Source organism: Nematostella vectensis, chromosome 2, assembly GCF_932526225.1.
Source record: "Nematostella vectensis chromosome 2, jaNemVect1.1, whole genome shotgun sequence".
Lineage (NCBI taxonomy): Eukaryota > Metazoa > Cnidaria > Anthozoa > Actiniaria > Edwardsiidae > Nematostella > Nematostella vectensis.
The window spans coordinates 19,434,395-19,458,394 of NC_064035.1; the positions used below are offsets into that span (position 1 = coordinate 19,434,395).

General features: G+C 39.7%; 2 protein-coding genes across 6 annotated transcripts; one reads left to right on the top strand and one right to left on the bottom strand.

Annotated features, from left to right (window-relative positions):
- Positions 1-248: 248 nt before the first annotated feature.
- On the bottom strand, positions 249-10,721 carry LOC5525235 (serine/threonine-protein kinase ICK). 3 transcript variants are annotated; one of them, XM_048723217.1, is made up of 21 exons: positions 10,361-10,721; positions 9,934-10,049; positions 9,751-9,813; positions 9,585-9,661; positions 9,132-9,206; positions 8,408-8,476; positions 8,252-8,329; positions 7,647-7,667; positions 7,522-7,560; positions 7,402-7,430; positions 7,174-7,226; positions 6,959-7,020; positions 6,382-6,438; positions 6,115-6,180; positions 5,694-5,750; positions 5,527-5,617; positions 5,012-5,113; positions 4,830-4,934; positions 2,896-4,118; positions 1,050-1,097; positions 249-486 (listed from the first exon to the last, which is right to left on the bottom strand). In XM_048723217.1, the coding sequence occupies exons 1-21, from the start codon at positions 10,411-10,413 to the stop codon at positions 469-471; spliced, it is 2,502 nt and encodes an 833-aa protein (XP_048579174.1). In that variant the 5' UTR covers positions 10,414-10,721; the 3' UTR covers positions 249-468. The 3 variants fall into 3 exon arrangements, with proteins under 3 accessions (XP_048579174.1, XP_048579175.1, XP_048579176.1); XM_048723218.1 differs by lacking the exon at positions 10,361-10,721 and adding an exon at positions 10,256-10,322; XM_048723219.1 differs by lacking the exon at positions 5,012-5,113.
- A 68-nt stretch (positions 10,722-10,789) lies between these two features.
- LOC5525232 lies at positions 10,790-23,965 on the top strand. 3 transcript variants are annotated; one of them, XM_032375658.2, is made up of 14 exons: positions 10,802-11,467; positions 12,119-12,411; positions 12,487-12,900; positions 13,302-13,442; positions 13,552-13,684; positions 14,700-14,831; positions 15,033-15,166; positions 15,894-16,016; positions 16,252-16,399; positions 17,034-17,126; positions 19,072-19,278; positions 22,555-22,734; positions 22,974-23,083; positions 23,393-23,965. In XM_032375658.2, exons 1-14 carry the CDS (start codon positions 10,927-10,929, stop codon positions 23,519-23,521), a joined length of 2,778 nt encoding a protein of 925 aa, XP_032231549.2. In that variant the 5' UTR covers positions 10,802-10,926; the 3' UTR covers positions 23,522-23,965. The 3 variants fall into 3 exon arrangements, with proteins under 3 accessions (XP_032231550.2, XP_048579173.1, XP_032231549.2); XM_032375659.2 differs by lacking the exons at positions 22,555-22,734; positions 22,974-23,083; positions 23,393-23,965 and adding an exon at positions 19,557-20,586 and having other exon boundaries at positions 10,790-11,467; XM_048723216.1 differs by lacking the exons at positions 22,555-22,734; positions 22,974-23,083; positions 23,393-23,965 and adding an exon at positions 19,407-20,586 and having other exon boundaries at positions 10,792-11,467.
- The last annotated feature ends 35 nt before the right edge of the window (positions 23,966-24,000 follow it).

A 24,000-nucleotide genomic window follows, 5' to 3' on the forward strand; every position in this document is an offset into this window, starting at 1 on the left:
CCGACGGAAACCTCAACCGTTAAAAGACAATCTACTAGAATCCGAGATATTTAACAGGCCATCCACTCTAAATTATCAATCACATCCTCAAAGAAACTTTCAATAGACACAATGCTTTCAATATTTTGAAATATTTTTCGCGTTTTCCGTTAAAAATCATCGGAGATTGTTACGTAATCGACCGGAAGTAAACTGGTGACAATGCGGCTTTAAGGCCATTCACTTTATTTAAAATTTCTTCTTTTTTAAGAATTACCATAAAACATTTTTACATAGAAAATTTTAAAAATACAATACATGGTTAATAGATGAACGGTCCGTTAAAAACTGTACATCGAGGGTCCATACAACAATCACATTCTTAACAATCCAAAATAATTTAAAAAGATTGTATTAGTTATGCGTAATATCTAGGTATATTAGGATTTACTTGAATTCCGCTTCTCCAAGCTTGGGCGCCTCCAGGAATCATAACAGAAGCACATCCTGAAATTAACAGATAAGTGCATTCATAAAAGCGGTCTACGTACGATTTTAAGAGTTTGCAGGAAGTCAGGAATTATCAGCAGCTTGTATCGTACATGCGACGGCGCTAACCTGACTCAAAACACCGCTACGTCACGGTAAATTTTCACTACAATCGAAATAACTGTATACAATAAATCACCGGTTACGGTAATTCATAAATCAGCAGTTCTTTCATAAAGTGCAGAACTGGACATGTCTTGAGACTATAAGAACCCTTGCCTAGAATCAATCTTACATGCGACGGCGCTAGCCTGACTCAAAACACCGCTACGTCACGGTAAATTTTCACTACAATCGAAATAAATATATACAATAAATCACCGGTTACGGTAATTCATAAATCAGCAGTTCTTTCATGAAGTGCAGAACTGAACATGTTGTCTTGAGACTATAAGAACTCTTGCCTAAGATTAATCTATGGTAGACCAGTATACTTTGTTATTAGACTACCTACATTATTGGTTACGTCATGCGTCTCCATGACAACTAATGTAATTTATTCTAAGAGTGGTTGTACTTACATCATTTGCATGCTGATGCTGAGGGATGGACGCATGAGGTCGAGAGCGCTGTAAATCAAATAAATCCTTATGTTTGTGGCGAGTGGAGCCACGCTTGGACACCCAAGAGACCAGTGGAACCCCGCTTGGACACCCAAGAGACCAGTGGAACCCTGTTTAGATAGACACCCAAGAGACCAGTGGAACCCTGTTTAGATAGACACCCAAGAGACCAGTGGAACCTTGCTTAGATGGACACCCAAGAGACCAGTGGAACCCTGTTTAGATAGACACCCAAGAGACCAGTGGAACCCCACTTAGATGGACACCCAAGAGACCAGTTGGACCCTGTTTAGATAAACACCCAAGAGACCAGTGGAACCCCGCTTGGACACCCAAGAGACCAGTTGAACCCTGTTTAGATGGACACCCAAGAGACCAGTGGAACCCTGTTTAGATGGACACCCAAGAGACCAGTGGAACCCTGTTTAGATGGACACCCAAGAGACCAGTGGAACCCTATTTAGATGGACACCCAAGAGACCAGTGGAAACCCACTTAGATGGACACCCAAGAGACCAGTGGAAACCCACTTAGATAGACACCCAAAAGACCAGTTGGACCTTGTTCAGATGGACACCCAAGGGACCAGTGGAACCCTGTTTAGATGGACACCCAAGAGACCAGTGGAAACCCACTTAGATGGACACCCAAGAGACCAGTTGGACCCTGTTCAGATGGACACCCAAGAGACCAGTTGAACCCTGTTTAGATGGACACCCAAGAGACCAGTGGAAACCCACTTAGATAGACACCCAAGAGACCAGTGGAAACCCACTTAGATGGACACCCAAAAGACCAGTTGGACCCTGTTCAGATGGACACCCAAGAGACCAGTGGATCCCTGTTTAGACGGACACCCAAGAGACCAGTGGAAACCCACTTAGATGGACACCCAAGAGACCAGTGGATCCCTGTTTAGATGGACACCCAAGAGACCAGTGGATCCCTGTTTAGACGGACACCCAAGAGACCAGTGGAAACCCACTTAGATGGACACCCAAGAGACCAGTGGATTCCTGTTTAGATGGACACCCAAGAGACCAGTGGATCCCTGTTTAGACGGACACCCAAGAGACCAATGGAAACCCACTTAGATGGACACCCAAGAGACCAGTGGAAACCCACTTAGATGGACACCCAAGAGACCAGTGGATCCCTGTTTAGACGGACACCCAAGAGACCAGTGGATCCCTGTTTAGACGGACACCCAAGAGACCAGTGGAAACCCACTTAGATGGACACCCAAGAGACCAGTGGAAACCCACTTAGATGGACACCCAAGAGACCAGTGGATCCCTGTTTAGACGGACACCCAAGAGACCAGTGGAAACCCACTTAGATGGACACCCAAGAGACCAGTTGGACCCTGTTCAGATGGACACCCAAGAGACCAGTGGAAACCCACTTAGATGGACACCCAAGAGACCAGTGGATCCCTGTTCAGATGGACACCCAAGAGACCAGTGGAAACCCACTTAGATGGACACCCAAGAGACCAGTGGAACCCTGTTTAGATGGACACCCAAGAGACCAGTGGAAACCCACTTAGATGGACACCCAAGAGACCAGTGGAAACCCACTTAGATGGACACCCAAGAAACCAGTGGATCCCTGTTTAGACGGACACCCAAGAGACCAGTGGAAACCCACTTAGATGGACACCCAAGAGACCAGTGGAGCAGCATCAGTTATATGGACGCTAAGAGCCCTGTTTCGACGGGCACCAAAGACTGCCCACTATTCCTAAACGAGATAAATTTCGCGTTGGCGCGAAAATACGAATTCGGTTGTAAGATTGGATTACCTGGCATTGGTGTAATGGACGGTCTCTTGGCGATAGAGCCAAACTAGTGTCAGAAATTATGGCCGGTCCGTCATCGACACATTCCCCTTTACAGACACGGTACACGCGAGTTCGGGCAGCCACCATCGTCTCATCACTTTCGGCTGTACCCCTTAAGCAGAGAGCCCCAATAGTACGTGTTGCTGGTGGGTGCTTATTTTCCTGTATGCTACTTGTTGAATTAACCGGTTCCTCCACACATTTTTTTATTTTAGGTAAAGAAAGGCTTATGGCCTGACTTGCTCCGTCATCACCATCGAGAGTACGTTTTCTTTGTGTCGGAGTAGCGGTAAGTTTTGTACGCGGAGCTTGCTGTGTCTCTTTTACAGCAGAGGACTTGGCGTCTGTAAAGAGATCAACTGATTTGTTGAATTTGGATCCTGGTAGCTTCTTCTTGGGTGCACAACTGATTGGCTTTTCTGTTGCAAGTCTGTTGCCGGACCGACCAGGAGAGCCTAGACCAGCTAGTCGCCTTTGTGGGTTAGGCGGTGATTGCAATGGCCTGGACAGAGGACCTTCTGAGCTCAGTTCTGTCCCATGTTTTACATCTGCTGGACGTAGCGATGTCCGGCCATGTGTGATGTCAACTTTGTTCAAGGAAGCCTGCGATGGTTGCTTACTACTAGGTGTCACCTTCGGGCTCTTGGTAGTCATCTTAAACTGTCCTTGCATGGATGTTCCCTGGCCGGGCGTATAAGATTTTGTACGTTTTGTAAAGCCAGCTTGCCTACATTTTGTTGGATTTTCTGCTGGTTTCGAGTTAGGTGTAGTGCCTGGCATGGTACTATTACCTGGGTGGTTTTCTCCTATGTTTGCTTTCAGTCCTAGCTGTACTTCTGAATATGGCTCTGGCATCTTCTTGCGCTCCACTTGTTCACTTATGCAATAGAGGGGAAGACTTTGATTGGGTATCTCAGCGCGTTTAATACTGTTTATATTACCCTCACGGTTATCCGTAACACATTTGCCTTTCAATGTAGACTCAGCCTTCGTGTGGACAAGAGGCATAACGCGACCCACAGGGGGGGAGACAGATCTTGTGTCACGTGAAATGCCTTTTGTTCCAGCGCGCAAAAGCTCAATGCCAGAATAGCGCTGACGTCGAACGCCTTCGTCGATATTTGGTGTGTAAGGATATTCTCGCTTGGTGAGTAGAATTCCAGACGAAGTAGGTCTATTCATGACTGAAAAAAAATGATGTGATACTAGGTCCGATATACCCCAGGGCAAATACTGGGTCTGATAGATCTCAAGGACAAGACTGGGTCTGATATACCTCAAGGACAAGACTGAGTCTAATAAACCTCAAGGACAAGACTGGGTCTAATAGACCTAAAGAACAAGACTGGGTCTAATAGACCTAAAGGACAAGACTGGGTCTAATAGACCTCAAGGACAAGAGTGAGTCTAATAGACCTAAAGGACAAGACTGGGTCTAATAGACCTAAAGGACAAGACTTAGTCTAATAGACCTCAAGGACGATACTAGGTCTGGTAGACCCTAAGGGCGATACTAGGTTTGATAAACCCTAAAGAAAATACTGGGTCTGAAGGAAGATATAAGGTCTTATAGACCTGAAGGACGATAGTAGGTAAAATAAAAACCCAATAACGATACTTTATAGGTTTGATAGACCCCAAGGATGATACTATGTCTGATAGAGGACAATAGTAGATCTTATAGACCTTAAGGACGGTACTAAGTCTGAAAGACCCCAAGGACGATACAGGGTCCAATAGATCCCAAGGATGGTACTGGGTTTGATAGACTTCAAGGACGATACTTGGTCCGAAAGACCTACCACTTTTTTGCTTCAATAACCATTGCTGTACTAATAAATGTTCTATAACTAGTTCCTGGATGATATAAACATAGAAACAGTTTTTTAACTTACGATGTTGGTCGATGTCACCTGAGGTATTCGAGCAAAGCAAGGCTAAAGGAAATTCAGATGATAGGAACGGGTGACGTGCAGCTTGTACAGGAGTTACTCTGAGGACTAATAACATCACCATCACAGAGGTAAAGGCAGAGTAAAACAGAAATTCAAAATAAAGTAGAATATTGACCAATTACCTGGATTATAAGTCAAAAGTCCATTCAGAAAGTTGGCAAACATATAATTCCTGGTATTGTATAACTTCTTCATTAATCTTGACTCAGCAGAGCCTGTATGCCCTGTGAATTGATCATTTTGAAAATGATTGTAGCATACTGATGATAATATCATAATCCTGACTGAGATGGATAGCTTTAACATAGCAACACACAGTAAACAATTAGAGTAAGTAACTACATACACCTATTTCAATTAAGGTTGTCATTGCCTAACAGTGAATGGCAATTGCCAAATGGCAGTTCTACAACCAAAAGGTGCTTATGGGTGGTAATCATTTGTATAAATAAACGTGGTAAATAAACTTAAGGGAAGTTAGAGGAAGACATAAATCACATTAAATGGATAGTTGTATGTTTTCTGAATTTTAAACAAATATTTTTTTTCAGGCATAGGACTGCTATTTTTTAATCGCCCTTTCCTGTTTGCACTGACAATTATTTTTGTAATAGGTGTATCTGTATGTATCCTTTACCTGGTTTCTGGTTAGCAAAGCAAACAAGCTCAGAATAGAACTTCCCAGACTGGAAAGGGACTCGTGGTAGAGGACCAAGGATTTCAACAATCTGCACCAGGAGTTGTGGAATGAATAAAGCACGTACAAATAAAACGGAAGTCAATGATTTGGCCCGATCAACTCACCTCATGTAGAACTTCTGTCTTTGTACGACCAAAAAACAATGGCTTTCCCAGGTAAAGCTATAGAAAATAAATCAAGAAATAAAATTCCAGCATGTGCAAAGTCTATACAAAGTGTCATATTTACAGATGATTGAGAAAGGCCCCTCAAAACTAAAATTGTTTATTCACTAGCTGAAGAGTGAAAGGGTCAACTACCAGTTTTAGCAAATACAACTATTTGGGTATCAAGATTGGTTCAAGATTGAAGATCTTTGAGGATACAGCTGAGATATCTCAATAAAAGTACGGAAGAACTGAAGTTCAATTTTATGCTCAAAGACATGGTTATTGCTGTTGTGGCTTTAAAGTGATCCCAAAAAGTTAGTAGCTACTCTAAGAAAATATCAAAATTATATTTTATGTAGTGCAGTTTTTACTGTACCTCAGCAAGAATACAGCCAAGTGACCACATGTCTATTTCTTGGCCAAACGGAACCCCAAACATGACCTAATACAAGTATAAATCATGCAGTCAATTATTACTGACAATAAAAAATGTTTTGACAATAAATGTCAAAATTTGACATTTACACATCATAGGAGCTTTTAGAGGTATGTAGGAAGGTATTGTTCGTCCTTTATTGCTATCCTGTATATCCTGTACAATACCAGTTTGCAAAATGCTGCAAAAAGTTGTAAATATATGTACCTCAGGTGCTCTATATAACAACGTCTGCAACTCGAAGTCATTATAGTACAAAGACATCTGCAAAAGAAGAGATAGAATAGCCTAGCATTACAGCTAGGCAAGGAAGCTGGGCCGGCTTTATCCAGAATTGCAGCCATAGGCTGATTTACTCTGGATTTACATTACACAGGGTCTTATTTGGACTGCTACAGTATATACATAAGCCGCACTGTGCTGACACACAGTTTACATGGATGAGAGAGTGTTAGTATGTTAATGTCCCTTTTGGTTATGCGGCAATGTACAGACAATGAAGATGGACTCTGCTTTCTCCAGTGGTTCTTTAACATCCCACAATAACAGGTTGGTAAGCTAGGTTTTGCTAGACAAACTGCCATTTAACATGGTCATCCGAGCAACAAGGGATACACAGTCCCCAATGTAGAGAGCCAGGTTTTTTACACCTCTAAAAAATCCCAAGTTGACTTGGCCTGGGTTCGTACCCCAGCCCTCTTGCTTGGGAAGCAATGCCCATACAACTGAGCTATTGTGCCACTCGATTACAAATAAATATGTACAGTAAAACTTTTAAAAATACCTCCTTGTGGACCCAGCGAATGGCGTTTCCAAAATCTACAACGTTGATCCGGACCCTTTCACCTTGAGAAGAAACAAATACTGAAACTCTTTTGATAAAGTAGTTTGTCTGTTGTAATAGTAGTCATGCTAATAATAATGATAATATGATAATACATGGGATGCCCTTAAAATATAAACCTGTTCTAAAGAGCTTTTGTTTATAATTAAAAGTACCTTCTTGAAGTAGAATATTTTCAGGCTTCAAATCAGCATGAATAACACCTTCCCTACATTGTAAATCATAATAAGGATAATAAGTTTGTTTACTTAGCAAAAGGGTTTGATGGCAAACTTCAGATGAAAATCTTTTTTGAGAGGAAAACACATAAACTTGTTCACAATGATCTTATGATGATTTACAACATTTAAAAGTATGTTATAATAGAGTTAAAAATTTAATACCTTTTTAAGAAGCCTAAGACTCCAATGAGCTGCAGATAAAAAGGAAATATGTTTGGTACATGATAGCATTATACAGTGCTTTATACATTTTTTGTACAATTACAATGTCCCTTATTGTACCTGCACACCAATTTCCTTGATCATATCATATTTGCTTTCCTGAAATTTAAAAGAATGGTGAAATAATTATATGTACATTGCATTATTAATACACTGTATACAGTAAGTGAAGCTAGACTACTCACCTCATTGTCAAAGTGTGTATTCTGGGGAAAGGTAAAAAGTTACCAATTACATGAAGGTCACATACAGAAATGAAATGCAGAACTGTATCACGCAGATTTACTGAATAAACTAAATAGACGAAACCAACTTTCAAGCAAAACTATAATATTTTTTGTGGTGCTATTTTTAAATTCTCAAACATATTGTATCCCGTCTTGCCTGTTCAACTGTTTTCTAGATATGACATTGAAATGTATCTTTATTACAGAAATAGCAGCTGGTTATACAATATATTTACACAATGACACTTAAATTACATGCTCTCATTGGTCAAGAGTCCATGTGTTACTAGAGGACACATGCAAGCTTGGGGTCAGCATGTGTGCACACACTCGCAAAACTAGATTGTAAGATTAGGGGTAAATAAAAGGTTGTTGTTGTTGTTGTTGTTGTTAATAGATGCACAGAAGATGTCACAGCATGGCATACTTTTTTGTTCATGACACACTGTGACATTAGCTCTAGTTGTCTAGTAGGTCATTCAGGCCTGGTACACTAATAAATGGCTTTCACATACATTGGGAATCCAAAGCTAAACATCTGGTTCACAAGGAATAGTACATGCCTGAAAATATCTATGAAGTGGCCTTGGCCTCAGCAGCTTAAACACCATGCAGTAGTGATCACCATAAATAAACTTATTCTGAAAAAAAATTCATTTTATGAAACCATTAAACCTGAGTGTGAGCCAACAAATTCTGAAATTGCATAGTTACAGTACCAGGAGCCTAATAGTCTTTGAAACTTTGAGAGGGTCTGCTTTGTTCAGTTGCTGAATGCATTCTGCTTCCTGTAAAAGAAAACACATTAACGATTGTAGAAGGCAACACAATCATTTATCTGCTGAAATTTTTCCCTCTTTTTTGTTGAATTACAGGGATTGGAAAGTAGGAAGAATTGGTGGGAAGAAATAATTAATTGTTCTCCAATTCAGCATACCCTCCAGTGGCTCATTTCTCAAAACACCCGAGAATTCTCGGGCCCGAAAACGATTTATTCCTTAAAAGACTTTTCGGGTAACTTTTTGGCTTCAGCAAAACTTCGAAAATAGCCCTATTGAGCGTAATCATTTGAAATATGAACCAAGTGAAAGTTCAAATTGTTCAAAAACATGAAAGCGGCTCTCAAAAAAAAAAAACATGCGAAATTTTGGGCGAAAATGCAAAATAAAGTTTCCGGGACCGAGAATTCTCGGGAGTTACGAGAAAAGGGCGCCAGGACTGTCATTGTTTAAGAAGGTGTAACACAGAATAAATCACCCATAGTTTTATAAAGTACATGTGAAAAGGAACTGTACTGTTTTTTACTAAGCTTAGTTCGCAGGTGTTATAGGTTACAGTCACTATAAGCAGCCCTGCACTCTTATACTGGACCTGCTACAGTACAAAGTATTACAAAGTAGCTGGAGTGTTTGCATGGATTTGTGAGTGTTCAAAACACTGCACCTGTGCTCCAAGATTCTTGTAACTCAGATTCATAACCTTGATGGCAACAGCTTGCTTAGAAGGATGGAATGTGTCCTACACAATAAAATGAAATATTTAAAGCACTGTACAAACAAATAAAAAAGCCTCATCAAATAAAAAATGCTAAGAGTAACCCTATTTACCTAGGTTTAATTGTTTGTATATGAGTAATTCTAGCTTCTCATTCACTGGGGAGGCAAATTTGCAGTTTTTAAGTATTGCTTCATAAAAGATAAAAACATGTTTTAAGGGGCGCTATCACTGTGAAGAGTGACCAAAGTGTTTTTTTTTTTAACTTCCTTAGAACAAGCGTGCAAGTGTCCTTTAAATGAGTCATTAAAATATGTATTTACTAATACATCTTTATTGTCTGTGTGATGTGGTTTATATTGTATCATAAAAAAAAACTTTATAATCTGATCCACTGAATACCTCTGCAGCTATGATAACTGAAGACTGTCCTTCCCCTATGACTTGGAGAAACTTGTAGCGGCCAGCAAGACAAGGGACTAAGTATAAAAGAAGAAAAAAATTATAAAATAATTGATAGACTGAATATAAATCACATGAAAGACATCTCCATGAGCATCGTACTGACCTGGATGAGAGGGTCTAAATCTGCCACATTCATCTGTTTGCAATGAAAAACCTGAAGGATTTCCTGAAGTACACCCAAAAAATGATGTATTATCTGTCTTTTCCGTGTCTTCATTTTACTCAATGTTACATACATCAGTTCAGTAAGCTACATAGATCAAAACTTATTTCATAAGAACCTTACCATGACTTGAAAACAGATCTTTTCGTTTCTTGATTTCTCCAAGCCAAAACTTCAGACCACTTGACATACAAGTTGCAGGATAGCTCCGAGGAGGAGAACCTGTTACATTGTTTCTCCTGTTAGAAAAAAGGGGGGTTTTCAAGCCAAGAACATGCCATGGAACAAAGGTAGATCTTAAAATTAAAGTAAGTTAAACATGTCACATTAAAACTTGCGCTATTTTTCAAAAGCGCAATGAATGGGGAATAAGAGGAATAATCCTGTTCGCTTAAAAAATTGTGGACTCAAAGCCTTAATACAGAAGAGAAAAATGGGCACACACGAAGCTATTTTAGGTTCTTGGAATCTCCCTGAACACTTCGAGTGCTTGTAACAGTTCTTCTTGTCACGTCAAACTTGTGTCAACTGATCGTCGATCTCCCCGTACCTGCTTTCATGTGGTTGAAATGCCCCTCCGTAAATAGACGTGTGACTTTCCATGGTAGCATTCCGCCGTAAAAGATTATTAAACTAGAAAAACGTAACATCAACACGAAGAACATGTTGAAGTCAAGATTGATTTGACCGCCATTCTTTTGATTGTCGTCACCAGTCCTCCACGTGAAAACAAAATAATACATTTGGTATGCCTCCATCGTATTTCGCGCTTTGGAAACTCGCTAATCAAGCTTACAGTATTGTGAAGAACAACACCACAAAGTAAATTTTTTTTCTGATTTTCTTTGTTTTAGGTGTCGCTTGAAAATTTCGAAGAATGTGAGAATGCAAGTTGGACCCCCAGGGTCATGAATATGTGGTCAAGTTGTATGGGGTAGTACAGACTGAGCAGAAGATGATAATCTTTAGGAAGGAGGCGGTCGCGCCTCAAAAACTCATTCTTATGACTCTTATCTCTTTTACTCGAACTCCTATATTTCCTATCCATTTAACAGTCAGTACACTACTATTCGTGGTATACCTGTGGTGACATATAACTCTACACGGGAATCTCCCATGCTCCTCGTCGTGAACCCAAACGGGGAAGTTGTCCATTTCGTGGAATTTGGAAAAGTTACTATCATGGCTTCCATAAGTCACTTCGAATATTTTCGCTCCTTCATCTCGGATGTAGACACAACAAATGTTCTTATAGAAATACTAAAACAATGTTTGCACCTTCTATTTATGTATGGTGTCGTTTTGCGGCTAAACATATCGATGGACGGCAAAACATTGAAGGTCTGTGCTAAAGCCAGAAAAGTTGGTGAAAAAACCTACACCAAGTCGGTAAAGAGCTACAAACCTAGCCTTAAAAACTGGATGGATGCACAGGGGAAGACTGGACAGGAAGGCATGTACTTGGATGTAGCAGCTTTCTGTTTTTCCGGAGGGAAATTAGCGGTATCCGGCGATAGGAAGCCTGTCAGCAGTGTCGGGGCTTCCTTCGACAAAGATGGCAGAAGTTCGAGTCTCGCCGGTCCCAGACGTCTTAACGCTAGTGTCCAAGCTTTCGCACTGTTGAGAGATAATCTCCCCAACATTGCTGTAGTCTCAGGTGAGACATTATTGTTTTGCGTTTCGATTGTTTTTTTTTTAGTACTTTTTATATAAGTACAGTATTGCCTAGTATTGGCATGAGGTGAGGATTCTTCTAAATATTGAATCCCGAAGTAACTAATTGATAACATTAATAAGTTAATTGGTATCATATGATAATATTTGATTTACTAAATGATTATCAACTGATATAAAAAAATTATAGCAATTGAGAATCAGAATTTCGGTCAGTCAAATTGATAATAAACAATCACAATTAATAAAATTTGACAGCAGTTGATACCAATAAATTGATCGGCAATTGATAATGGGAAAAATTTGAGTGAGTATCAATTGCTGATAATAATGAAAAACCATTTGGTAAATTGATATCAATAAACACCAAATTTATCAATAGCCTTTCGAATATCATTATGTTAGGATTGCTCCACCTGACCGCTCTACCTGACGATGAATTGCCAGCTAAATACCATGTCACATAATCGAGTACTGTTAATCCAGAGTAATTCGCCCTATGGCTGCAATTCTGGATAAAGTCGGCCCAGCTTCATGCTGTCCTCCCCTTTGACCCTGCTCAAAGATGGAATGTGTATGCTGTTGATTAACCAACCCTCTTTGATTCATTTATATGGTTCATTTCTGCCAACAGCTAGAAAGAAATCCCCATGTGAGCATGATGAGCCCTATGATGTCACTGAAAGTCAGAGCAAGAGTAGCAAGGAAGGAAGTCTAGAAATCAAAAAGGATGGGAATTCTTTTGATGAGCATGGGTGGAGCGCACCAAGGAGGGTTCAGAAGCATGGTAATGGTGATGATGATGGTGATGGAGATGATGAGGACAAACAAAGCAGAAAAATCCTCAAACAGTGTGAAGCCTCAGATATCCCTTCATTGAACAAAGATGATGGTCAACCTGAAGATGGTGTTCAACCTGAAGATGAGGTTAACTTCACGTTCCACCATTTATTTAAAACTTGAAGTGATGATCATTATTAATTTCAATTTTAACTTTTTCAGATAGACAAAGATGATGAAAATGCAGCTACTGATTTGGCTCTAGAATCAGACAGTACCTTAACTAAATCTGAATACAAGCACAGCCAGACCTGCTGTAGAAGAGCATTTGGAGGTTGTTCTGAGTGTTGTAATGTCAGGGATGACCGCCTGAGCCATGTTCTTGCTTGTAACAACAGCCACTGTTCATTGTCTTATTGCTTTGAGATCAAAGACTTTATTACCCAAAATGGGATGCCTGACACCAAATCATGGTCATATGAACTTGATAAACTGTTCTTTGGACCATCCCATGCTGCTCTTCCAGAAACCTTTGATGATAATGAAGTTCAAAAGTCTCTTGAAAGCTCTGGAAGTTTCACATTAGACACAGAGCGGCCAGCAAGTAATGTTGAAATACTGGAACCTCTTGATAAGGCAAGTTGAGATATGCATCATCTAATGCATTCATCAGGGTAGTGGAAGTCGGTGGAACTGATGTAGATGTTTAGGGCTCTAAATTATTTATCCAGTACAATGAATTATTACTTATGCAGACAGTATTGGGAATAGTAAGGTGTCCTTAGTAGAACCATCTGCTTACAAAAATAGCTTCCTTAAGCGGACACTTATTGGTACAAATGTAAATTTTTAAAGGTGTCTGTTACTATGGCTGCCTCCATTGAGTGGCTGTTACCATGCATTTAAATTATCCGTTTGACCAGGGGTATTCTGGAATCCCCTTACATTTTTGCCAATATTATGTAGGGGATAGCAAACATTCCCTGGATACAGCATAGCAACAGACTTAAATAATGCCTTAACACTTTTTTTGTTAGTCTGTCCTGTCTATAAGTCCAGCTGGGCGCTATGACGAACATTATGAATGGACAAGAAATCACTTCATTGGAGGGGGCCAGTATGGGAGAGTCTATTTGTGCACAGATGTCAAAAGTGGAAACCCTTTTTCAATAAAAGAGGTATTTATTAATTAATGTATAGATTTGTAAAGTGAATAAGTCCTTATTGCAAGGTATTGTGAAGAACAATACCACAAAATAAACTTTTTTCTGATTTTCTTTGTTTCAGGTGCCGCTTGAGAATTTCGAAGAATGTGAGATTGCAAATTGGAGATTGATTCAGGGTCATGAAAATGTGGTCAAGTTGTATGGGGCAGTACAGACTGAACAGAAGATAATAATCTTTATGGAGTATATGGATGGTGAGTTAGCATTGCATCTTTTGATTCCAAGCGATAAACTTTTGCATCAGATGCAGGGTTTTATATCTGTTACAAATTTGGTTCATTTGGTTTTTGATGGCTGTCTCTAGGAGAGTTATTTACATTTGTGTACAGTTAGCACTTCTAAAATAATATATCTCATATATATATATATATATATCTCATATATAAAATCTTCAACCGGAACACAATCAAAATCAGTTATAGCTGCATGAGCAACACCAAGCAGATAATTGACAGCCACAACAAACGCATAATCGCCTCATCAATAACAACCGAAGACGCCCCTACCTCCCTCGCCACCGCCAAAAACAAAACATGCAACTGCAGACAAAAGAACACGTGCCCCCTTGACAAAAAACTGCCTCCAATCATCTGTTATCTACCAAGCTCCTGTAACAAGAAAGGACAACAACACCTCCGAAACCTATACGTAGGACTTACCGAGAACAAATTCAAGACAAGATATAGGAACCACACCGCCTCATTCCGACACGCTAAACACAGAAACTCGACCGAACTAAGCAAGTACATATGAAGCCTTAAAGACAAAAACATAGAACACTTTATTTCATGGAAAATCCTGTCATCTCACTCCGCCTACAACAGCTCTAGCAAAAGATGTAATCTCTGCCTCAAAGAAAAACTTATCATTATCCGCCAACCCAAGCTATCAACTTTAAACAAGCATAACGAGCTAGTGTCTTCTTGCCGCCACAGGAACAAAGCCTTGTTATGCAACAGATGAACTATTCAATTTCATCATAACAGCCATTCAAATTTCGTGCCCTATTTTTATGTTAATTTTATACATAGATAGTATATAAGTGATGGTAGTAATATATTCTTAATAAATCTCCTGATGAGTGGGCAACCACGAAACAGGCTTGTAGAGATGAAATGGTAGTTCGCGTGTTTTTTTCCTACAAACCCTATATATACGCCCAGACCCAACCCTGATGTAATGATTGGTTATTGTTTTTGCCGACTGCAGGTGGATCTGTTGAGATGTTTTTGTCAAATAATGGGTCAGCTGATGAGGACTCTGTAAAATGTGTCATGCAAGTGATCCTTGAGGCTTTGTGTTGGCTGCACTCAAAGGGTGTTGTGCACTTAGATTTAAAAGGTACAGTTAAAGTTTTAACATTTTCTGTCACTATCTCTGAGCAAAAGAGGGGATGTTGTCAGAAAAATCAACCTTTTTTTTTCTTTTGGTCTCATCATCATCTAAAGTGGGGGTTTTGAAACCATTTTTAATTTGTAATCAATGACCATCAATTTTTTTTTCTGATTTATTTAGTCATACTAAGTATTTATTGCTGTGTAGGTGGCAATGTTTTGATGGATAGCAAAGGGATTGTCAAACTAGCTGATTTTGGAGCCTCAGTACACCTTGATGACACCACCACACATACCAGGAACATCATCCCAAGAGGAACAGAGGCATTTATGTCTCCTGAGGTACTGTATGCATGGGCTTTATTTTTAATTTTTACTGTTCCTGGACATAATCAACAAAATCCAATCAAATATGGAGAGGAAGCTCGACATGTTTTGCATAATATCAAAATTAAGACACTTGGTTCCCTTTGGCATATTGATTCGCCTAACTAATTTTAAATCTTACCATACCTGTCTTATGGTGTTGTTTCTTGGGGACATGCCGCAAAGTTATGAACAAACTTCTTCTTTAAAAATGGATTTTAAGACTTACTTACTGTATACATCTTAACAACTGGCAAACAAAACACAGCCCCCCTTATCTTGGCATGTAACTTATTATCTTTGCACATTGTTATACTTTAAGAGAGTGTTCAATGTTCACAAAAAAAACTGCACCAACTCCTATTCAAAATCTTTTTACAAAAAAAGGCCATGTACAGTACATGATCAATACAGAAGATATGGCTTGAGGGGTAACTTTCACTTTAAAGCATGTATTTTTTCTTTTTTTATGGACTGTTTAGTTTGTTGTTTTTGTGATTGGATATGGTGATTGGGGTTGAGCCTTCCAAATGACCTAAATTCCATTAGGTTACAGTAAAATGTTTCAGGATATAAAATGAAACAGAAACCATGGTGGTAATAGCATATTTTTTTACTTTCTTAAGTTTTTTTGTATTGATTCTTATTGATCGTCAGATTGCCCAGCACAAATGATATATTTGGTAATTTTCCTGATTTCTAGGTTTGCAGAAGTGAGCCGTTTGGGCGGAGCACTGACATATGGAGTGCTGCTTGTACACTATATCAGATGCTGACGGGGGAGCCGCCATGGATGCAATATAGTGGAGGCTCTATACTCTACCAGGTGACAAGGAACCTACAATAGTTGCATTCATTCTTTGTTTACATGTAAAATAAGGATTTTTTGGGGGTTTTTCAGGCTTGACAAAGAATCCCATTATGTTACACTATTACTAATTTAGTAATATAGATACGCATATGCCTATTATGTTAATATTTTTCACAGTGCATAATATATACCTATTTGCATTTTTAATTATCAAAAATAGAGTAACACAAAAATTGTTTGTTGTCTGTAGGTTGCCATAGCAACTAAACCACCTGGAATACCAGAATCTCTTGAGTGTAGCCAGGAAATAAAGGATTTTATGGCCTCCATGTTCTTATTTGTTCCTGAAGACCGACCAACTGCAGCAGAGTTGCTAAAAAATCCCATCTTTCAGTCAGGTAAGAGAAAAACCTCAAATGCCTTTATGTTGAAACATTTAGAGAAAAGATATTGTTTGAGTGAAACCACAATAGAATCCTGAGGTTACCGCGAAAAATGCATCAAATGCAAAATATGCACACTGGCATGTAAAAAAATGTCTTTTGTTAATACTAGAAGATTGGCTGAGACACAAAATTCAAGCATAAGTTAAAACAAGATTTAACCTAATGTTTTTTAATATTTGTTGTTAGAGAAGTTTATGTGGAGAATCTTGTAAAAATTAGAAGAGAAAAAAACTATTGTCCCTGCTCCATCCGATTGGTTCAAAACAGAAAATCACCAAGATATATTAGGGAGCACATTTTCCACATAATTTCCTCAAAATCTTACTATAATCTACATGTTTTTACCAGTATGTTTTGTATAAAAAGATCCTATATGGGGAAAGCTTTTTGCCACAGAACAATGGGACCTTGGTTCCTTCTTGCATGTCTTATGGGTTAAGGGAAAGTTATTTCACTTCAGCATTAGCCCTTTGTCAGGGAGAAAGGGGATAAGATAGCTTGATATGTTGAAGGGCTGGAGATGCAACAAGAGTTGTTGTTTGCCACCTCCCACCATTTATTTGCAATAACAGTGTTATTTTGATAGGGAGTCCCACTGCTTCTTCCCCACAAAGCCTGGAAATGGAAGAAGAATGGGAATGGTCCCTGGGACCACTTCCTGCAAGTTTCCAGGAGGGTGGTAAGTGTAGATTCACAGTTTACAGGTTTAAAAATGAGCTGCACATATATTTATGGTTTCAAACTAAACCATTGTCATTGTCTGGTGGGAATGGAAGAAAACGTTTTGCCCTTATAATAGGACAGTCTAAAATGTTGCATTGGTCACATGATCTGGCATGGGATTGGTAATTCCAGCCATTAATGGCATGGGAAGAACAAAATCCATAGTTCACATTGGACCTCTAAAAATCTCGAAAACAAATAGGCAAAAATAAAGAATTAATATCAGACAAACTTGTTAACCCATTGACTCCTGGCTTTTTTGGAGCTGAATTTACAAAAAACAGACTGAAAACAGATACCTCCCCCCCCTATTCTGAGTTTTATACAGCCCTTCAAAGTCAAACACAGCTGCACCTAGTCAGCGGTATCCAAGCTTTCCAACAGTGCTTTGCGGTCCCCACTTTTAATCCCTCGTCGTTGTGCTGAAGCCAGCACAAGTTGATGGTTGCTTGTATTTTTCATCAAAAATAAAGCTATGAGCATATTAGGAGAGTGTCTCAGGACATCATGAAGTCTTTTGGGGCATAATTGAGTGCTTTGCTTATGGATATTTGCAAGCAAAGGTGGATTCATGATGATTTTTTCTTGTTTGGCTTTTCCCGGATGAGAAAATAATTTTCTAATGAACCACCACAGCTCTCCTAAATGCTGTTTTTTCTGGAACCAAATTGATCGCAAAATTGTTTACACTGCTATTCTGGGTCTGTATGACCTGGAATTGATTTTTTTGGCTTCGGGGTGAAAAGACTTATAAAAAACCATCTGACTTTGGGGAGAGGAGTGTTGACTGGCCCTGCTCTCGTGAATTTTCCCTCGATCTCCCAGAATGCTTTGCAATACGTAAAGATATTTTCGTGGTTGTACAATCCTTCAAGGAATGGACATTGTGTTTTGAGGCCAAGGAAATGTACCTGGAGGATCAGAATAAAGGTATCTATTTGTGTCTTGAGCTGTGTTTGCTGATCTCTCTCCCTTGTGTGGTATTTTGAGCGTTTTATTGAGAGGGGTGATTCTGCTTTTCTCTCCTTGTTCGATTTGAGATTTGTCAAAGAACCTGTGCTATTATTTGGCTTAAGAGTAGATGCCAACACCTTGGTTGGATGCATATCTGCAAGACCATTTATCCCTTAGACTGATTCCTGAGTATCTTCATCTTGTTGTGTTTATTTTGAATTTATGAATTTTTTGGGTTGTGGGTACTTCCCAAAGCCGGTACAGGCCGGTTGAGGGGTCAGTGTGTTAAATAATCAAGCAAGAGTTAATATGACAAACTCGTAACTGTTGAATCCGTTGTATCACGACCCGGATTCAACAGTGAATGATCAAACACAAGCATTTGCACAATTTTCTCAAAATTTTGCTTATACGTGGAACTATAAGGGGGAATCTGAAGGGTTTCAATTTTTTTTGCTCTCAAGCACCTAAAACAGCCAAAATGTCCATATGATGACAACTTTGAAATAGAAGCCATTCAATGGAACATAATATAGATAGAATGAGATACACTTTTGAAGATTATTATGTGGTGATGGAAATAAAATGTATTTCATTGCAGTACAAGGTTAGTGTTCGATCATTTTCACTTAAAAAACAGTATGGTTTTGTGTATGTTGGCCCCTAACTTTCCATTTTGCAATATAAAAATATCATGAGATGCTCAGTTATGAACTTGAAGATGTTATTTTGTTGCTTCCAAAAATCTGACACATTTCAATTAACCTCCTTACAACAAACAAACCCATTTGAATTTACCCATTAAGCCCCTCTTCTTTGTTATGTGGCCAGATCTCCAGTAACATCTGCATACATCAAGATTCCACACACATATTTACACTTGAATGACCCATAATCCTTCTCATGTGGACCATTCCTACAGCTTAGACTTGAATGTTTTATTTCAGGACCACAGATAGGAGAAGGGTGCAGCAATCAGGGTACAAAAGAGTACAGTAACCAGTTTGACTTGCTGAGTGTAGATGATCAAGGCCTGTACCTGAGTTTTGACAGTAATGCTGCGAAAGCAGAGCATGCTTCTATGTACATGACCCCACCATCCTCCCTCCGTGCAGCTGCTGGTACTGACAAGGAACTTGCTCATCTGAGAAGAGGTAACGAAATTTATGTTCCTTAGTCATTTGATTACTCTTTTAAAAATAACATAGAATATTGTCCTAAACGTATGGAACACACAACAACTATGACAATAACCATCCCTATACCCACATGGTCTTTATAGGCTCTGTATGGCGCAACCACTACTAGCCAAAATGATGTAGCTGGCCATAATATTCTAACTACCCAAGTCTCCAAAGTTTTTCAACTGTTTCTCAAGTGTCCAAACCGCGGCCCAAGTGTCCAAACTGTGGCCCAAATGTCCTAACCACAGCCCAAGTGTCCAAACAGAAGCCCAAGTGCCCAAGCCGCAGCTCAATTTGTGTCCAGATCGCAGCTCAAGTTTCCAGATCACAGCCCAGGTGTCCAGACTGCAGCTAGCTGAGTGATCCAGTTGATCTAAGTACCTCAGCTAGCTGAGTGATCAACTTGATCCAAGTATCCCAGCTAGCTGAGTGATCCAGCTGGACCAAGTACCCCCAGCTAGCTGAGTTATCCAGTTGATCCAAGTACCCAAGCTAGCTGAGTGATCCAGTTGATCCAAGTACCCCAAGCTAGCTGAGTGATCCAGTTGATCCAAGTACCCCAAGCTAGCTGAGTGATCCAGTTGATCCAAGTACCCCAAGCTAGCTGAGTGATCCAGTTGATCCAAGTACCCCAAGCTAGCTGAGTTATCCAGTTGATCCAAGTATCCCAGCTAGCTGAGTGATCCAGTTGATCCAAGTACCCCAAGCTAGCTGAGTGATCCAGTTGATCCAAGTATCCCAGCTAGCTGAGTGATCCAGTTGATCCAAGTATCCAAGCTAGCTGAGTGATCCAGTTGATCCAAGTATCCCAGCTAGCTGAGTGATCCAGCCGACCCAAGTATCACAGCAAGCTGATTGATCCAGTTGATACAAGTACCCCCAGCTAGCTGAGTGATCCAGTTGATCCTAGTATCCAAGCTAGCTGAGTACTCCAGTTGATCCAAGTACCCCCAGCTAGCTAAATAATCCAGTTGATCCAAGTATCCCCAGCTATTGCAGTTATTACTGTTGGATTGTTTGCAGCGCTCATGATGGAGGAAAACTATCGTGGATTACACAAAGACACATAAAGACACGCCATCTTGGTTAGCTCCCGAATCGCCAAGAACATCCGGGATCTTTTATTTGTATAATCATACACAGGGATCCCATCCCATGAGATCACACTCTAACACCCCCACTTGATCTCATAGTGCTAGTTCTGTACTAATGAATCAGTTTACAATCATTAACAGTAACGCATGCTTTCCTATACATGATTAAACTAAAGCTATAATATGAAAAAGCTTATAAATGAAATAATAAACCAAAAATGGTTACAAAAATAACTCTGAGATCTATCCAAAAATATGCTGCTTGAACTTCTGTAGCTTTTGCTTGCTAGCTGCCTTAGTCATCAAATCAGCAACCATCTCGGTTGTAGGGCAATACTTAATGGTTACTTTGCCTGTCTCCTGCACTGAGCGAATAAAATGATAACGAATATCTATGTGTTTAGCGCGCTGGAGGTTCACCGGATTCTTAGATAGGGCAATGGCACCTTGATTATCCTCAAAGATTGTGACTGGCTGACAAGACTCTTTCGAATCACTCAGCAACTGAGTAAGGTACAAACTCTCCTGTACTGCATATGCCAGTGCAACATACTCTGCCTCACAAGATGATAAGGCGACTGATTTCTGCTTCTTTGATTTCCAGGAAATAGGTGGGCCTGTATCATTCAGACTAAAACAGTACCCACTGGTGCTCCTCCTGTCCGTCGAGGATGCCCAGTCTGCATCACTGTAGCCCAGTAGAGACAAATCCTCACTACACTTCCTATAACAGAGTTCATACTCTATAGTACCCTTCAAGTACCTCAAAACATGCTTCACTGCCGTCCAGTGACTCTGCTGTGGATTAGACAGATGTTGCGACAACTTAACAACCCAGCAAATATCGGGTCTAGTGCATGTCATAGCATAGATCAAGCTACCAACCGCTTCCCTGTATAGCCTGGGATCAACACTTGTCTGGTCACAGAATTCAAGTTTCTTCTCTGAGGGTGTGGCTCTAGGTTTACAGTTAGACATCTGAAACCTCTCTAGGATCTTAGACACGTACTTCCTTTGAGACATCTTCACAAACCCCTCTCCTTGTTCAAACTCTATGCCCAGAAAGTATGAAAGCCTCCCCAGGTCTTTCATGCGAAATCTCTCCTGGAGAATCTGCTTCGTCTCTAACATAATGCCCATGTCACTTGTAGCAATAATAATGTCATCCACCCATATCAACATTTACACAACTTTGTCACCAATCTCTTTCTTGTATACACAATGATCAACTGAGTTCTGAACAAACTGGTTCTCTACTAAACAGTTATGCAAAACTGTGTTCCAATTTCTACCAGACTGCTTTATTTGTATAATCATACACAGGGATCCCATCCCATGAGATCACACTCTAACAATTACAAGTATCCAAGCTAGCTGAGTGATCCAGTTGATCCAAGTATCCCAGCTAGCTGAGTGATCCAGTTGATCCAAGTATCCCAGCTAGCTGAGTGATCCAGTTGATCCAAGTATCCCAGCTAGCTGAGTGATCCAGTTGATCCAAGTACCCCAGCTAGCTGAGTGATCCAGTTGATCCAAGTATCCCAGCTAGCTGAGTGATCCAGTTGATCCAAGTATCCCAGCTAGCAGAGTGATCCAGTTGACCCAAGTATCCCATCTAGCTGAGTGATCCAGTTGATCCAAGTATCCCAGCTAGCTGAGTGATCCAGTTGATCCAAGTATCCCCAGCTAGCTGAGTTATCCAGTTGATCTAAGTACCCCAGCTAGATCCGGTTGATCCAAGTACCCCAAACTAGCTGAGTGATCTGGCTGGACCAAGTCCAACTACTTTGGACCAAGTCCCAACTACTATGCCTATTGATAATGCTGGCCTGTGAATATTTGCTATAATGGTGAATGGCATTGTTGTGTGTTATACACATAGGAATGAAATAATATGTCAGTCATGTCTTAATCAATGTTTGCTGGAAAAGGTAAAACACTTCCCACTATTTCCTAGCCTGCTTGCAGGCAGTACTCGGTGTTATCATCATGAAAAACCCGATCAGTTCGGTGATCAGGCGCCATCTTGTATTTTAATGCATTTGGTTCCTCGGGGTGAGCGCAAAAATGGACGCGGATCAGGGGTGTGTTCATTTTAACAAACAGGCTAGTTAGCCTGCAAACAGGCTAACTATTTCCATATTAATTACAGAAATGTTGAGGAGTCAATCTAAGGATGGAGTGGACATCAGCGAACACCTCAACAGTATGGATGGGATTTGTCACCCAATACATTCGTCATCTATTGAGGAGGAGGACCTCTTTGCCAGTGTCAACAAATCACTCAACTTATTGTCAATGTCACACACTAGTATATCATACTCAACTCAGGGTAAGGGTCATTTCTTGCTTTTTCTATAAATTAAGAATGATTTTATACATTGTATACATTATTTTTAAAATCCTAATAATGAGATGAATATTAGAAGTAAAAAATTGAGACATGTCTTGTTAAAGAACCCACTTCCCCCCTACAAAAGTGAAAGGATATTAATTGTTTATTATTATATACAAACAAAACTTATTTGAGAGAATAGTTTTTATTTTAATAGTCACATCATTTTTTTGCAGATCTGACAAAAGTGGAGATTTTCTATAGAAACAGTGAAAGCCCTGAATTGGAGATAAGGGTCAAGGCTAACATGACATACAGAATGCTTGCTGAACACCTGAAGAACGAGGTATGTTATCATAAGTATGATCCTGACACAAGAGAGATCTAATTATTTTTTTAATCTTCCTCATATCTGAAGGCTCATTTGTTGCCTCTTATCAGTCATATTCCGTGCTATTAGTGTAAATTTGATCACTTAATTCCCTTAAGTTGCCATGGCCTGACTTTGTAATACCTTAATTACTGAGGAAATAAACTAGATAATTATAAGTAATTTTAGGTTTGATGAGCAAACACGGTTTATTATTATTATTATTGTTGTTGTTATTATTATTATTATTTTTATAACTTGTGCCTAATTTTTGTATTTCAACAGATAGAAAATCTCGACCCTGAACTTGGTTATTTCACATTTGTCTCATTGGTTGATGGCTTGCCATTGGATATGAATAAACCCATTGGTCTGACAAAGAGGCAATTGAAAGTAGCTCGAGCAAGGCCTTGACACCACAAGGATAAACAAAATTAACCATTCTTTTCTTGACACTGGGTGTACAATACATAAAACTCTTGCCTTGACACCATTAGGGTGTACAAGATGTAGAGGTTCATGTAATTTCGATTCTATTGCATTTTTAATGTTAAACAAAGCACTTGAATACAGTTTGTAAAACTCTAATCACAACATACCTGTCAACCTTCAAAAATCTCAAGGCTTAAGAATTTTTGGAGGGGAGGGTGGGGTATATCCATTTTTGGGGGAGGGGGTGGGTTGGCGATTGCCGTATAGAAAACTCTCACAAACAAATCCGCTTATAGATTTCACGAGGGTGTTAGATAAATTGCGCTACGCCAGGGAATGATGATTTTCTATAAAATGGAAAAAGGGGTCCAAAATCTTGAAACTCCTACCTAATGTGGGAGTGTTCACAGGTATGTCACAAGCAAATATATTGGAGGTTACAGGCCAGTACCCAGGGGGGG